Source organism: Notothenia rossii, assembly GCF_949606895.1.
Source record: "Notothenia rossii genome assembly, chromosome: 7".
NCBI lineage: Eukaryota > Metazoa > Chordata > Actinopteri > Perciformes > Nototheniidae > Notothenia > Notothenia rossii.
Genome location: NC_136905.1, coordinates 3,098,820 through 3,116,319, shown reverse-complemented (window position 1 = coordinate 3,116,319; position 17,500 = coordinate 3,098,820). Strand labels below are relative to the sequence as shown.

The 17,500-nt window shown below is 44.5% G+C and overlaps 2 protein-coding genes across 2 annotated transcripts in view; one reads left to right on the top strand and one right to left on the bottom strand.

Annotated features, from left to right (window-relative positions):
* Positions 1–17,500, top strand: part of LOC307012830 (uncharacterized protein) — a 271,685-nt gene that overhangs the window by 126,066 nt on the left and 128,119 nt on the right. The gene's annotated exons all lie outside the window — the stretch shown is intronic.
* The window catches only part of LOC307013494 (neural-cadherin), a gene marked incomplete at both ends in the record, with an annotated part of 72,489 nt that overhangs the window by 12,460 nt on the left and 42,529 nt on the right, over positions 1–17,500 (bottom strand). The window contains 5 exons of the mRNA XM_079640894.1: positions 1–58; positions 616–800; positions 7,737–7,830; positions 10,766–11,762; positions 13,294–13,923. The exon at positions 1–58 is cut by the window's left edge and continues 181 nt beyond it. Of these exons, the coding sequence (XP_079497020.1) occupies positions 1–58; positions 616–800; positions 7,737–7,830; positions 10,766–11,762; positions 13,294–13,923 (1,964 nt within the window). The remainder of the gene's footprint in view (positions 59–615; positions 801–7,736; positions 7,831–10,765; positions 11,763–13,293; positions 13,924–17,500) is intronic.

Sequence of the window (17,500 nt, the reverse complement as noted above, 5' to 3'; positions counted from 1 at the left end):
CGGGAGAACCGGCTCTCCTCCACTCCTCCTCGGCTGAAGAACTCCTCCAGAGTCAGGTCTGAGGAGCAGGAGGAACGTGGTCACTAGCTTAAAACAGTACATTTACTCAAGTACAAGTTTAATGTACTTTACTTGAATATTGCAATGTTATGCTACTGTGTACTTCTACTCCCCTACGTGTATTTAATACCTTTAGTTACTTCTCAGATGTGGATGAATGATGTGAAATATAATCAAGTGTTAAATCAGACTTTAGTTCCACCTGGAGTAAATCCACCAGCTACCCTGCAGTATACAAAGTCATTCAGACTAGCTGCACCTTTACCAGCTTTGAGAACACTTTCATGATCAATCATTATAAAACATATCATATATATTATTCTGAAATGGACCAATCTGCACAACGACTACTTTTACTAGATTCTCCCTTTAGCTTAGCGAGGGTGAAGTTATGTGCTGTAGTTCCTACGTTAGCTTTCTACTTCATAAATCCTGAAGTGGTGTTGATATGTGAGATTATCCTGCTGGACTAAACGTGTCAGTATGAGAAACGTTTGTTTGACACTGATGATGTGATCTCTTTGACACAGTGCAGTGGAGGACTTTGGGACTCACTGCTGAAGCGGATGGAGGCGGCGTTGCTCAGCGCCTCCTGCTGCAGCTCCCTCACCTCCACCTGAGCCGAGGAGGTGACGTCGGGCCAGGTTCGGTCCGACACGAGCACCTGCAGCAGGTACGAGCCCGGAGGAGCCCCCTCCCTGAGGCTGAGCGCCCCGGAGCTCTGGTTCAGACTGAACAACCTGAGGGGGGAAAGGGCACAAGTACACACATCCTTTACTCAAGTAGAAGTACAGATACTCGTGTTTAAAAATACTCTGGTGAAAGTAGAAGTACTGACTAAACTTCTTTACTCAAGTCAAAGTAAAGAGGCTTTGAAATGTCCTTCAGTAAAAAGTACCCATAACTAGCAGCTGTTTTAAAGAGTACCTGACCTCCCTTTATATTAATAGAACAATAATGTCATTGTTAGCTAATGAATGTTTCCATGCTGAACAACGGCAACATGACAACGTTTCCATTGGTCCCTCTTCTTTAGAGAAGACCAGGAAATGATGGCTACACGGATCGTGTTCAAATCAATAGGCACGCAATGACTCTAAATAATAATGATCACGCCACCAAACACACATTCAGACTAAAGGAACCAGCCTGTTTGGAAAATGAGAGAAGTAGAAAGTACAGGTATTTGTGTTCAACATGTAAGAAGTAGAAAGTACAGGTATTTGTGTTCAACATGTAAGAAGTAGAAAGTACAGGTGTTTGAGTTCAACATGTAAGAAGTAGAAAGTACAGGTATTTGAGTTCAACATGTAAGAAGTAGAAAGTACAGGTATTTGTGTTCAACATGTGAGAAGTAGAAAGTACAGGTATTTGAGTTCAACATGTAAGAAGTAGAAAGTACAGGTATTTGTGTTCAACATGTGAGAAGTAGAAAGTACAGGTATTTGTGTTCAACATGTAAGAAGTAGAAAGTACAGGTATTTGTGTTCAACATGTAAGAAGTAGAAAGTACAGGTATTTGAGTTCAACATGTAAGAAGTAGAAAGTACAGGTATTTGAGTTCAACATGTAAGAAGTAGAAAGTAGAGGTATTTGAGTTCAACATGTAAGAAGTAGAAAGTACAGGTATTTGAGTTCAAAATGTAAGAAGTAGAAAGTACAGGTATTTGAGTTCAACATGTAAGAAGTAGAAAGTACAGGTATTTGAGTTCAACATGTAAGAAGTAGAAAGTACAGGTATTTGAGTTCAACATGTGAGAAGTAGAAAGTAGAGGTATTTGAGTTCAACATGTGAGAAGTAGAAAGTAGAGGTATTTGGGTTCAACATGTAAGAAGTAGAAAGTAGAGGTATTTGAGTTCAACATGTAAGAAGTAGAAAGTACAGGTATTTGAGTTCAACATGTAAGAAGTAGAAAGTTCAGGTATTTGGGTTCAACATGTAAGAAGTAGAAAGTACAGGTATTTGAGTTCAACATGTAAGAAGTAGAAAGTACAGGTATTTGGGTTTAAAATGTAAGAAGTAGAAAGTACAGGTATTTGTGTTCAACATGTAAGAAGTAGAAAGTACAGGTATTTGAGTTCAACATGTAAGAAGTAGAAAGTTCAGGTATTTGGGTTCAACATGTAAGAAGTAGAAAGTACAGGTATTTGAGTTCAACATGTAAGAAGTAGAAAGTACAGGTATTTGGGTTTAAAATGTAAGAAGTAGAAAGTACAGGTATTTGTGTTCAACATGTGAGAAGTAGAAAGTACAGGTATTTGTGTTCAACATGTAAGAAGTAGAAAGTACAGGTATTTGGGTTTAAAATGTAAGAAGTAGAAAGTACAGGTATTTGTGTTCAACATGTAAGAAGTAGAAAGTACAGGTATTTGAGTTCAAAATATAAGAAGTAGAAAGTACAGGTATTTGTGTTCAACATGTAAGAAGTAGAAAGTACAGGTATTTGTGTTCAAAGTGTAAGAAGTAGAAAGTACAGGTATTTGTGTTCAACATGTAAGAAGTAGAAAGTACAGGTATTTGTGTTCAACATGTAAGAAGTAGAAAGTACAGGTATTTGTGTTCAAAGTGTAAGAAGTAGAAAGTACAGGTATTTGTGTTCAACATGTAAGAAGTAGAAAGTACAGGTATTTGTGTTCAACATGTAAGAAGTAGAAAGTACAGGTATTTGTGTTTAAAATGTAAGAAGTAGAAAGTACAGGTATTTGAGTTCAACATGTAAGAAGTAGAAAGTACAGGTATTTGAGTTCAACATGTAAGAAGTAGAAAGTACAGGTATTTGTGTTCAACATGTAAGAAGTAGAAAGTACAGGTATTTGAGTTCAACATGTAAGAAGTAGAAAGTACAGGTATTTGTGTTTAAAATGTAAGAAGTAGAAAGTACAGGTATTTGTGTTCAACATGTAAGAAGTAGAAAGTACAGGTATTTGAGTTCAAAATATAAGAAGTAGAAAGTACAGGTATTTGTGTTCAACATGTAAGAAGTAGAAAGTACAGGTATTTGTGTTCAAAGTGTAAGAAGTAGAAAGTACAGGTATTTGTGTTCAACATGTAAGAAGTAGAAAGTACAGGTATTTGTGTTCAACATGTAAGAAGTAGAAAGTACAGGTATTTGTGTTCAACATGTAAGAAGTAGAAAGTACAGGTATTTGGGTTCAACATGTAAGAAGTAGAAAGTACAGGTATTTGTGTTCAACATGTAAGAAGTAGAAAGTACAGGTATTTGTGTTCAACATGTAAGAAGTAGAAAGTACAGGTATTTGGGTTCAACATGTAAGAAGTAGAAAGTACAGGTATTTGTGTTCAACATGTAAGAAGTAGAAAGTACAGGTATTTGGGTTCAACATGTAAGAAGTAGAAAGTACAGGTATTTGAGTTCAACATGTAAGAAGTAGAAAGTACAGGTATTTATGTTCAACATGTGAGAAGTAGAAAGTACAGGTATTTGTGTTCAACATGTAAGAAGTAGAAAGTACAGGTATTTGTGTTCAAAATGTAAGAAGTCAAAGTAAAAAGTCTTCAGAAAAATAAGTAGTGGAGTAAAGTACTGATACCAGAAACACGTACTTAAGTACAGTAACAAAGTATTTGAACTCCACTACTTCCCACCTCTGCTGAGGTTAAAAAGAAAAATTCACATATAGATTATATATAGATAGACCATTTGTATTAATTTGGTTCAAGTAAGCATTCTCAGATTTATGTCACAGTTTAAATATGTAAAGCTTCTCCAACAGGAAACAGATTAGAAGATACTATATATATAATTTAAAATGTGCAGATCATCTCAAACACTGTTTTTGCAACATGTAGCTCTCATACTGCTATATTTTTTATTATTTTTTTATGATATTAGTTTTCTTAAAATAGTTCTCTATCTGTGTTTTGAATTGTCGTTTTATTTGATGCACCACGACACCAAGTCAAATTCCTGGTACGTGTCAGCCTGCCTGCTGATTAGCCTGATTCCTCTCTGGCTGTGTTTGTCCTGCTGAAGCTGCTTCCTCCCCCTCCCCATGGCTTCTGTATGTAAACACCATGCGTCCTACCCCGCTGCACGCTGACTGACGCAGCGGGGTAACTCTCCCCCTTTGTTCCCGGGTCTTTTCTTGTCGCCCCTCCTCACAGGTGTCTCGTTAGAGGAGAAGGAGCATGGAGCGCATGAAGCCTCATCAAACGAAGCGAGCGCCGTGCTTCACTGGGAATTTTCAATCCGGCTGGTTATGAAGTATTAATAGCTCTGTTCCTGACAAGCCAGATCCCCTTCTCTATCGCTCCCTCCTCTGCCCTTTCATTCCCTTCACTCCCTCTTTGTTTCTGCCTTCAGACCGCCTGTCCCAGTTTCCCTTTCTCCTCCTTGTCGAGCTGCACCTTTGTACTGTCTCTTCCTCTCTGGTTTGAATCTGTCAGCTCCTCGCCATGCTGCGTGTCACATGAGAGGGGACACTTTTAGAGGAACTCGTCTCTGCTTGAGCTGCGACACATCCTGAGCCTCTGTCCCCCTCTCCATGCCTTCATCAAAACCTACCTGCAGGATTTCATGACCTGGAGTAACCAGGGGACAATTACTGGACAGTGGAATGCTAAAGGACAAGCACTCTTATGTTTAGTTGTGTTTGATTATCTTTGATGTGTTCGTCAGACGTAGCAACTATAATATTTAGGAGGTGAAGTTATGTTTACAGTAAAGCTCACACCGGCACTGAAAGGTGAGACGCATCATTAATTAGACAAAGACGAAATGATGAAGCTACGGTAAAGAGATGAAGGACTAGAGGAGTGTGGGACTAGGAACAGATGATTTTGGGAAAGAGTGGCGCACACAGCTGGGAGACCAGGGGACACTAAAGAGTGACGCACACAGCTGGGAGACCAGGGGACACTAAAGAGTGACGCACAAAGCTGGGAGACCAGGGGACACTAATGAGTGACGCACTCAGCTGGGAGACCAGGGCACACTAAAGAGTGACGCACAAAGCTGGGAGACCAGGGGACAATAATGAGTGACGCACTCAGCTGGGAGACCAGGGGACACTAATGAGTGACGCACTCAGCTGGGAGACCAGGGGACACTAATGAGTGACGCACTCAGCTGGGAGACCAGGGGACACTAATGAGTGACGCACTCAGCTGGGAGACCAGTGGACACTAAAGAGTGACGCACAAAGCTGGGAGACCAGGGGACACTAAAGAGTGACGCACACAGCTGGGAGACCAGGGGACACTAAAGAGTGAAGCACACAGCTGGGAGACCAGGGGACACTAATGAGTGACACACACAGCTGGGAGACCAGGGGACACTAAAAAGTGACGCACACAGCTGGGAGACCAGGGGACACTAAATAGTGACGCACACAGCTGGGAGACCAGGGGCACTAGAGAGTGACGCACACAGCTGGGAGACCAGGGGACACTAAAGAGGGACGCATACAGCTAGGAGACCAGGGGACACTAAAGAGTGACACATACAGCTAGGAGACCAGGGGACACTAAAGAGTGACGCACACAGCTGGGAGACCAGGGGACACTAAAGAGTGACGCACACAGCTGGGAGAGCAGGGGACACTAGAGAGTGACGCACACAGCTGGGAGACCAGGGGACACTAATGAGTGACACACTCAGCTGGGAGAGCAGGGGACACTAATGAGTGACGTACTCAGCTGGGAGACCAGGGGACACTAATGAGTGACGCACTCAGCTGGGAGACCAGGGGACACTAAAGAGTGAAGCACACAGCTGGGAGACCAGGGGACACTAATGAGTGACACACTCAGCTGGGAGACCAGGGGACACTAATGAGTGACGCACTCAGCTGGGAGACCAGGGGACACTAATGAGTGACACACTCAGCTGGGAGACCAGGGGACACTAATGAGTGACGCACTCAGCTGGGAGACCAGGGGACACTAATGAGTGACGCACTCAGCTGGGAGACCAGGGGACACTAATGAGTGACGCACTCAGCTGGGAGACCAGGGGACACTAAAGAGTGACGCACTCAGCTGGGAGACCAGGGGACACTAAAGAGTGAAGCACACAGCTGGGAGACCAGGGGACACTAATGAGTGACACACACAGCTGGGAGACCAGGGGACACTAGAGAGTGACGCACACAGCTGGGAGATCAGGGGACACTAAAGAGTGACACATACAGTTAGGAGACCAGGGGACACTAAAGAGTGACGCACACAGCTGGGAGACCAGGGGACACTAAAGAGTGACGCACACAGCTGGGAGACCAGGGGACACTAATGAGTGACGCACTCAGCTGGGAGAGCAGGGGACACTAATGAGTGACGCACTCAGCTGGGAGAGCAGGGGACACTAATGAGTGATGCACTCAGCTGGGAGACCAGGGGACACTAATGAGTGACGCACTCAGCTGGGAGACCAGGGGACACTAATGAGTGACGCACTCAGCTGGGAGACCAGGGGACACTAAAGAGTGAAGCACACAGCTGGGAGACCAGGGGACACTAATGAGTGACACACACAGCTGGGAGACCAGGGGACACTAAAAAGTGATGCACACAGCTGGGAGACCAGGGGACACTAAAGAGTGACGCACACAGCTGGGAGACCAGGGGACACTAGAGAGTGACGCACACAGCTGGGAGACCAGGGGACAATAAAGAGTGACGCACACAGCTGGGAGACCAGGGGACACTAAAGAGTGACGCACACAGCTGGGAGACCAGGGGACACTAAAGAGTGACACATACAGTTAGGAGACCAGGGGACACTAAAGAGTGACGCACACAGCTAGGAGACCAGGGGACACTAATGAGTGACGCACTCAGCTGGGAGACCAGGGGACACTAAAGAGTGAAGCACACAGCTGGGAGACCAGGGGACACTAATGAGTGACACACACAGCTGGGAGACCAGGGGACACTAAAAAGTGATGCACACAGCTGGGAGACCAGGGGACACTAAAGAGTGACGCACACAGCTGGGAGACCAGGGGACACTAGAGAGTGACGCACACAGCTGGGAGACCAGGGGACAATAAAGAGTGACGCACACAGCTGGGAGACCAGGGGACACTAAAGAGTGAGGCATACAGCTAGGAGACCAGGGGACACTAAAGAGTGACACATACAGTTAGGAGACCAGGGGACACTAAAGAGTGACACACACAGCTGGGAGAGCAGGGGACACTAGAGAGTGACGCAGCTGGAGCGCTTGTTGACGTTCAGGATGATAAAGCTGTCTCTGTCTCAGAGTGAGTCGTCTCCTAACTGTCAGTGTTTGTCAGGATATCTAAAATGACCGGGTTAGCTGCGTTAGCTAGCTAGCTTACAGCAGATCTGCAGTAGCATCTGAAGGAGTCATGTGACCACATTGTTCAAATAAGACTAGAAAACAGAGACAGTTGTCCAGTTTTAAAATCCTGAGCGTCACCGAGCGCTCCAGAACACATCTGACAATCTGCCGTTAAGAAAACGTCTTGTGTTTCTCTTAGTTTTATAATCTCTCGACATATCTCTACTTCCACCTCAAATCCTTTCCTTCCACTTCTCCTTGTCTTGCTGTCTACCCTAATATCTGGTCGCCTTGCTCTCCTTCAAAAGCCCTCAACACCCACCTGCCTAACTTATACTTTTCCATCTCCATTTCCCCTCCATCACTCCCGATTTGCATGTCAGATTCCCCCCCTACGTGAGATCAAAGTACCTGGAGGGTTGTCCTTCAAAACGGTAAACCTTCTCACTCCAGTCATCAAGGTCGGGGGATTGAACTCGTCCGAGCACCGTCGTCGGGAGAATACCTGTCATGGGGTAAAAGACACGGGAAAAAAGTTCTTTAAAAAGCAGAGGCTTTGAAAGGAATTAGTTCTGAGTGCAGAAGATCCCTGCGGTACAACCCAAATATTAAAATTGAAGGAAAGGAAGTGGAGATAAGGTGGCGGGCACGGTCATGGTTTGACAGTTTCACAGCGGGATGATGTACACACATTAGAAATGCTCAAACAGTGTCTTCCAGAAGAAGCTCAACGCTGTAATCTCTTTAGCCGTGAAATCAGCTGCCTTTAAAAATGGCTCCTGCTTATGTTCCCGTCAAACCTGGGACTGGAGACGGAGTTAATTGTTTGCTTCATGGCATGTTGTGGAGCTACGTGATGGATTGGTATTAGCGGGTTAATGCACTTTCATGTGGAAAGGCCCCGGAGACGCATTCCACTAAAAATACATTTCAGAAAACCTTAGTTCCTCCAGAAAATTACAAGAGGCTGACAGATGGTATGAAACGCTAAATAAGTGATGTGGGCTGGAGCAGTCGACTGTGACGAGTCGTAGCAACACGAGCACTCAGGAGGCGTGGGGGGGTAGAGGAGCCCCTCGGAGACAATCCCCCCAACCGGTGGCCCTATGATCAATGTCACATGATCTCTTGGACATCTACAACTACTGTCAATCGAGGGTTCTGGAAAGTGAAGCCCAGAGGGGTAAAATACATTTACTCAAGTTCTGTACTTTCATATAATTTGAGGTACTTGTACTTTACTTGAGTCTTTATATTTTATGCTACCTTGTACTTTTACTCCACTACATGTATTTAACACCTTTAGTTACTTCTCAGATGTGGATGAATGATGTGAAATCTAATCAAGTGTTAAATCAGACTTTAGTTCCACCTGGAGTAAATCCACCAGCTACCCTGCAGTATACAAAGTCATTCAGACTAGCTGCACCTTTACCAGCTTTGAGAACACTTTCATGATCAATCATTATAAAACATATCATATATATTATTCTGAAATGGACCAATCTGCACAATCACTACTTTTACTGTCTTTCACTATATTTTGATGAGAATACTTTTCTACTTTCACTTGAGGAAGATTTTGAATGCAGGACTTTTACTGTAACAGAGTATTCCTACACTCTGGGACTTCTACTTTTACTCAAGTACAAGATCTGAGTACTTCTACTTTTACTCAAGTACAATATCTGAGTACTTCTACTTTTACTCAAGTACAAGATCTGAGTACTTCTACTTTTACTCAAGTACAAGATCTGAGTACTTCTACTTTTACTCAAGTACAAGATCTGAGTACTTCTAATTTTACTCAAGTACAAGATCTGAGTACTTCTACTTTTACTCAAGTACAAGATCTGAGTACTTCTACTTTTACTCAAGTACAAGATCTGAGTACTTCTAATTTTACTCAAGTACAAGATCTGAGTACTTCTACTTTTACTCAAGTACAATATCTGAGTACTTCTACTTTTACTCAAGTACAAGATCTGAGTACTTCTACTTTTACTCAAGTACAAGATCTGAGTACTTCTACTTTTACTCAAGTACAAGATCTGAGTACTTCTACTTTTACTCAAGTACAAGATCTGAGTACTTCTAATTTTACTCAAGTACAAGATCTGTGAACTTCTACTTTTACTCAAGTACAAGATCTGAGTACTTCTACTTTTACTCAAGAACAAGATCTGAGTACTTCTACTTTTACTCAAGAACAATATCTGAGTACTTCTTCTTTTACTCAAGAACAAGATCTGAGTACTTCTACTTTTACTCAAGAACAATATCTGAGTACTTCTTCTTTTACTCAAGAACAAGATCTGAGTACTTCTACTTTTACTCAAGAACAATATCTGAGTACTTCTTCTTTTACTCAAGAACAAGATCTGAGTACTTCTACATTTACTTGAGGAACATTTTGAATGCAGGACTTTCCAATTCTATGGAAGTCTATGAGAACATAACCAAACTTCTCACATGATTCATGAGCTCATATTCCTGATTTAGTAAATGACAGTCCCTTTCAGAGAACATTTGAAGATGAAGCAGGGTATCCTTTAGGTTACCTTGTGATTGATAGTTTAGCACCATGGCGTTGTCCAGTTTAGGCGTTAGTTGTCATTTCTTCGTTATAAAACGTTAGCCTCTTGTGTGATTTGTAGTTTTACACAATACAAGTTACATTGTTGGTCCCCAAAAAATATAATCTTCATCCTTTGGTCCACGCTTTCGTGTCACTTCAGGTTCCACTAATGCTAGCGTGCCATTGAGCAAGACCACTTCAACAGTGAAGTAGAAAGTAGTATTTAGTGATTTTGAGGCTCTCAGGTGTGAAGTGAACGAGCAAGAGCACTCTGCAAAGCCTGTTCCTGGATACATGAAGGTGTACTAGAAAGAATAACCGTGTAGCTGTGAACAGCAGAGAGGAAACAAGGACCGGATGTACGATGATCCATCCGGGTGAAACCACTTTACTTGTATCACTGCCCATACAAACAAAATGTTCACCGCTGTTGGTTCTTCACATTAAAAGCTTTCAGCTGGCAAAGAGACTTGAGCTTCATGGTCCTGGCTATTCTTCAATAAAACAGGTCCATTCAATCAGGTATAGATATATTCTGCATATTCTCAGACTTAAAAATCACATGGACGTCCAGCACAAAGAGAGAAAGCAACATTGATCTGTGTATTATCAATATAATTATCAATTCAAACAGTGTCAACCCTCTGATAGCTTTGGTCATGGACATTTGGGAACTTTTGACCAAATAAGGTAAAAAAACTCTAGTGTTGACCAGTTCTCCTATGAGAATTATTATGACCCATCATTGGACATCCTTTCTTTAACAATGAGATGAACCCACCCTGACCTCTAATCAAGAACAAAATACCAACATCTTTTGCTATGCATGACCGCTGAATGTCCAATATGAACTCAAACATACCTTCATAACTGTAGACGACAAAGTTGGTGTGACCCGAGGAGTGAGGGTGGTCATTCCTGTCACCGATCACCACCGTGAGCGTGCTGGTGGAGCTCATTGGAGGAGAGCCGCTGTCAACCATTAGAATGGGGAGGCGGTACTCTTTCTGTCGCTCGCGGTCGAAGGTCCGGAGGGCAGTGATGGCCGCGCTGCCGTTACGGAAGTCCGTCAGGTTGAAGTTTGTGGCGTCGGAGGTGAGCATGAGAAGGCGAATGGAGAACGGGCCGCCGTTGGTGGAGGTGTCCCGGTCGGTGGCGTGGATTAGGAGGGAGGAGTCATTCATTCGGACTGCCTGAGGGGCGGCCATGTTCTCCCAAACCACAGGCTTATAGGACACCTCGAACTCCGGCCCGTTGTCGTTAATGTCGAGTACGGTTACCACCACGATGGCAGTTCCAGTCAATGGTGGACTCCCAGAGTCCGTGGCGAGCACCATGATCCTGTGCTGCGAGATCTTCTCCCGGTCCAGAGAATCGGCCACCACCACCCAACCGGACTGGTCCACCAGGAACTGATCGAAGGGGTCAGACTCTTTTGAAATACTGTAGGAAAATCGTCCATTTTGTCCCGAGTCCAGATCAGAAGCTGTTACCTGAGCAACGATCGTGCCCACAGGAACGTCTTCAGACATGGCTGGAGACTCGTAGAATTGAGGGAAAAATACAGGTGCGTGGTCGTTGGAGTCTTCCACCTGCACGAGACAGTAGGCCAGGCTGAAGAAATCAGCGTCTTCCGCCTTCAGCGTCAGATTGAACGTCCTCTCACGGGGCTTCTCGAAGTCCACCATCTTCTGGAGTTTGATCACGCCGCGCCTGTTCACTTTGTCTGTCTCCACGAAGAACTTCCTGTCCTCGTCCCCGCCGACGATGCTGAAGGTCACCACGGCGTTCTCTCCTTCGTCTCCGTCTGTGGCGGAAACTACAAGAACCTCGCTGTTCACCTCCAGGTCCTCCGTCACCTGGGCACCAAAGAGGTACATCATGTTCAGTAAAAGGAACTGAGAACTTCCACACCACCTCTATGTTACATATAAATACCACTACCATCATTACAAAACACTCTCTGCTGTATAACATGTGGATTATTATTATTTTTAATAATGTTCTATAAGAATGGGCAACTACGTCTCTGCCACTATGTTCTTTTAGACTTCTAAATACTGCTTGTCACTGTACAGTTTTTACATTAATTATGTGCCCGTCTGTTTCCTGTAGATAGTTAATTGCTCTTTTTACGGCACTGTTAGTGTACAGTTTTATTATTATTATTATGCTGCTGTGTTTATTGTATTTTTGTAACTCTGGCACAACTACCTCCTTTGGGATAAATAAAGTCTTATCTTATGTTTCAGTATAATCATTAGAAGACTTTAAGTTGCCTTGTTGCAACACGTTTCTATATAAATAAACCCTAATTACTTCACAGATGTGGATGAATGATGTGAAATATAATCAAGTGTTAAATCAGACTTTAGTTCCACCTGGAGTAAATCCACAAGCTACCCTGCAGTATACAAAGTCATTCAAACTAGCTGCACCTTTACCAGCTTTGAGAACACTTTCATGATCAATCATTATAAAACATATCATATATATTATTCTGAAATGGACCGATCTGCACAATGAATACTTTTACTGTCTTTCACTATATTTTGATGAGAATACTTTTCTACTTTTACTTGAGGAACATTTTGAATGCAGGACTTTTACTGTAACAGAGTATTCCTACACTCTGGTACTTCTACTTTTACTCAAGTACAAGATCTGAGTACTTCTACTTTTACTCAAGTACAAGATCTGAGTACTTCTACTTTTACTCAAGTACAAGATCTGAGTACTTCTACTTTTACTCAAGTACATGATCTGAGTACTTCTACTTTTACTCAAGAACAAGATCTGAGTACTTCCACTTTAACTCAAGTACAAGACCTGAGTACTTCTACTTTTACTCAAGTACAAGATCTGAGTACTTCTACTTTTACTCAAGTACAAGATCTGAGTACTTCTACTTTTACTCAAGAACAAGATCTTCGTACTTCCACTTTAACTCAAGTACAAGACCTGAGTACTTCTACTTTTACTCAAGTACAAGATCTGAGTACTTCTACTTTTACTCAAGTACAAGACCTTATTACTTCTACTTTTACTCAAGTACAAGATCGGAGTACTTCTACTTTTACTCAAGTACAAGATCTGAGTACTTCTACTTTTACTAAAGTACAAGATCTGAGTACTTCTACTTTTACTAAAGTACAAGATCTGAGTACTTCTACTTTTACTCAAGTACAAGATCTGAGTACTTTTACTTTTACTTGAGGAACATTTTGAAAGCAGGACTTTTACTGTAACAGAGTATTCCTAACAATGTCCTTCAGGATAAATACAGTCTTATCTCATCTTATGTTTCATTATAATCATTAGAAGACTTGAAGTTACCTTGTTGCAACACGTTTCTATATAAATAAACCTGCCTGGCCTTGCTGGACTCACCTGAGTTGTATAGACCCTCTGAGTGAAGACGGGTGGGTGATCATTGACGTCTGAGATCATGATAGTGGCTGTTCCCGTTCCCGCCAAACCCCCTCCGTCCCTGGCCTCCACCACCACCAGATAGCGCTCCTCCACCTCGCGGTCCAGCGAGCGCAGCACCGTGTAGATGGTCCCGCTGCTGGCGTTGATGGAGAACAGGTTGAGGTTAATCTCGTTGCGGACGTTCTTGATGATGCTGTAGGTCATCATGGCGTTCTTGCCCTCGTTGGCGTCGTCCAGGTCCATGGCGCGCATCTCCATGACCGACGTGCCCGCAGGGGAATTCTCAGGCACTTGCCCGACAAAACATCCGTCTACTTCCAGCGCCGGGCACGGGAAGAAGGGCGCGTTGTCGTTGACGTCTCGGACCTCCAACAACACATCTGCAAATCCCGTGAGTCCTGCCCCTGCCTCGTCGGTGGCGAAGACGAGGAACCTCCAGGCCGCTCGCTCCTCCCGGTCCAGGCGCCGCTGGGCGTGGATTCTCCCGGTGCGTTCGTCAATAGTGAACTCTCCATCGGCGCCCTGGCCATGGAGGGAGTAACGTAGCGCGGTCTGATCAGCTTCCTGGTCCGGATCTGTGGCCGACACCTGCAGAGGAGAGACATTGATATTAATAATAATACGTTTATTTAGTATAGGCAGAAATTAAGGTTAACATAAAAGAAAACACGTAGAGTACCGAAAGGAACAAACATAAGATTTTTTTTTTTAAACCTTTAATCTATGGTTTTAAATTCCTATGCTGTATTTTATCTTTATCTTTCTAAAAGCTTGTGAATGAAAAGCAGATTATTCTCATTTCAAAATATGTAAATGAACTTTGGACAGATCTTGTCATGGTTTTGGATTTTCATTTTCCACCTTTTATTTTGAAATGTTTTCCACCTTGTGTCTTGTCTGATCCTACTTCCTGGGTGTTTCTCAATGTCAAGGAAGGATGCTCCAGAGCCACTATTTCAAGGATGGACTGTTCCAATGTCCAGGCTTGTCCTTGGAATTCTACCGAGCCCGGCGTCCTTCGTAGCGAGAAATTTTGAGGCTGCTCCGCCGTCTTAAAATCCCCACAATGCTTTGCGCACGGACCAATTTCCAAATCTTTGGCGGAGATCGCGCTCCATTTATGGCGGGGCCCCGCATATGACGCACACCTGCACACCTGTTAGCCTATTCCACCATTCTTCGTTTTCCGAGGCTAGGAAGGATTCTTGCCTCGCTTCTGAAGGAAGTGACTCGGAAAACACGTCCTACCAAGGAAGCGTCCTCGACATTGAGAAACACCCCCTGTGTCTGCCTTCCTGTCTTTAGCTTCCCTGGTGTGTCTGATTGTCTCACTGTGTTCACCTGTTGCCCCCCCCCCCCTTCCTTGTGTTTCTGCTTCCGCTGCCCAGCTGTGTCTTGTCCTGTGATTAACCTTCTGTGTATTTAATCTTGTCTTCCCCTGCGCTCCTTGTCTGTTCGTCGTCTCTTCATGTCCTTATTCCCTGATCGTCTTTGAAGTCCATGTTACCTACCCGTTTTTGTCCATGTTCCTGGCTGCGTGTAAGTTCGTTCTTGTCGTGCTCCTCGGTTTTGTTTATGTAGTTTCTTGTTTTTCCTGTTTTCAGCTTTTTAATAAAGCTCGCCTTTTGTTACTTGACCTTTTTTAATCCTCTTACTGCATTTGGGTCCTATTTTTCCCCAACCCTGACAGATCCGTCACCTCCTAATCGAACCACTGTGTGAAAAACAATCACCTACAAAAGCACCAACACCACATTCTGTCGGTACTAAATGGATTTCATTATACGAGCAATGAAACACGGCTGCTGAACATTGACTTTTCACTTCAATTAAATAACAGTCCTGCTCATTTCTTTCTTATCAAAAACAGCTTTATTCAAGCCCGGCAAAGGGACATGAGCCTGGCACTGATTGCAGCACAGAGGGATTTAACAACACGGGAATAAACATTTCTCTGATGCCTCGTCCTGTTTGCCTAATTAACCTCCTGCTATCTCTCTGAACGAGGACAGCTCTCACATCTGTCACCGCGACACTCAATGCAATTAAAAGTTAATAGACGCCAACAAAAGCCAGGAAAAAGTAGACTTTGAGCCTTTCTTTCTCCTCTTTTCTCACAGGAGGGGTTTGTTTACAGGAGTCTTTGAAGTCCCCCCCCCCCCCCCGGGTCTCCTGACAACGTGATGCACGGCGACAATATTGAAGACGAGCCGTCGGAGAGGAGGCTGCCGCACAGGTGAAGTCAAAGAATATTCATTTCCAATTGGATTTTCCCCTCCGCTCACTATCTGCTGAATTGTATTAACACACGGGGCTGAGAGCGGCCTGCGCTCTGGGAGGAGCCGGGAGAAACTGTGGAGAGGAGCGGAGCGTACATCAAATCAATTCCAGCAGGCGAGGGGAAGGAGACTCTGTGACTTACTTCCCTCTGCGACGCACCTCCACTTTCATAATCTGATTTAACTTGGCGGCACATGCATATTACTTTGAATTACCGGAGGTAGGTGTGACGAAAGGCGGGTGAAAGCCACTGAAGAAGAAGGTCGACTGACTTTCTGAAGCAACTCCTCAGTTCCCGTGCCACTTCCTGTCAGGATCCTTTGGGTTTGTTGAATTTGATATTGTGTTAAACAATGTCACACACATGTGAAGTGTTAGTATGAGGACACTGGATCTGTGCTGAGGTCTAGAGGCCTTCAGACTAAGGGCTGGACAGATCGCCCAACAGCGTCTCAATGCTGCAAAATGTCCAATTTTAGAAACCAAGACGAGGCCTTAATGTAGGGGTTTCCAGCAAGTGCAAACGCGTACAGCGATCCAGAACTCAGGAGAAACTCGCTGCATCTTCAGAAAGGATGCAGATATAAAAACACAAATGTTCCACATGAAGAAACATCTCCAGCGACTTGAGGAGACATGCGCAGTGCTTACTAAAAGCTGCAAATACAAAACGCTGAAGAAGCTCAAAACACAACGGAGACCAGGGGACAGTAAAGAGTGACGCACACAGCTGGGAGACCAGGGGACACTAAAGAGTGACGCACACAGCTGGGAGACCAGGGGACACTGAAGAGTGACACACACAGCTGGGAGACAAGGGGACACTGAAGAGTGACGCACACAGCTGGGAGACCAGGGGACACTAAAGAGTGACGCACACAGCTGGGAGACCAGGGGACACTAAGAAGTGACGCACACAGCTGGGAGACCAGGGGACACTAAAGAGTGACGCACACAGCTGGGAGACCAGGGGACACTAAAGAGTGACGCACACAGCTGGGAGACCAGGGGACACTAAAGAGTGACGCACACAGCTGGGAGACCAGGGGACACTAAGAAGTGACGTACACAGCTGGGAGACCAGGGGACACTAAAGAGTGACGCACACAGCTGGGAGACCAGGGGACACTGAAGAGTGACGCACACAGCTGGGAGACCAGGGGACACTAAAGAGTGACACACACAGCTGGGAGACCAGGGGACACTAAAGAGTGACGCACACAGCTGGGAGACCAGGGGACAATAAGAAGTGAAGCACACAGCTGGGAGACCAGGGGACACTGAAGAGTGACGCACACAGCTGGGAGACCAGGGACACTGAAAAGTGACGCACACAGCTGGGAGACCAGGGGACACTAAAGAGTGACGCACACACCTGGGACGGAGCGCTTGGTGACGTTCAGCATTATAAAGCTGTCTCTGTTGATGGAAACGTACCTAAACATTTTTATGGTCTTATTTGAACAAAGTGATCACATGACTCTGCTGTAAGCTAGCTAACGCAGCTAACCTGATCATTTCAGATATACTGACAAACACTGACAGTTAGGAGACGACTCACTCTGAGACAGAGACAGAGACAGCTTTATAATCCTGAACGTCACCAAGTGCTCCGTCCCAGCTGTGTGTGTCACTTTTTAGTTTCCCCTCGCATCCAGCTGTCTGCGTCACTCTTTAGTGTCCCCTGGTCTCCCAGCTGTGTGCGTCACTCTTTAGTGTCCCCTGGTCTCCCAGCTGTGTACGTCACTATTTAGTTTAACCTCTTCTCCAGCTGTGTGCGTCACTCTTTAATGTCCCCTCGTCTCCCAGCTGTGTGCGTCACTCTTTAGTGTCCCCTGCTCTCCCAGCTGCGTGCGTCACTCTTTAGTGTCCCCTGGTCTCCCGT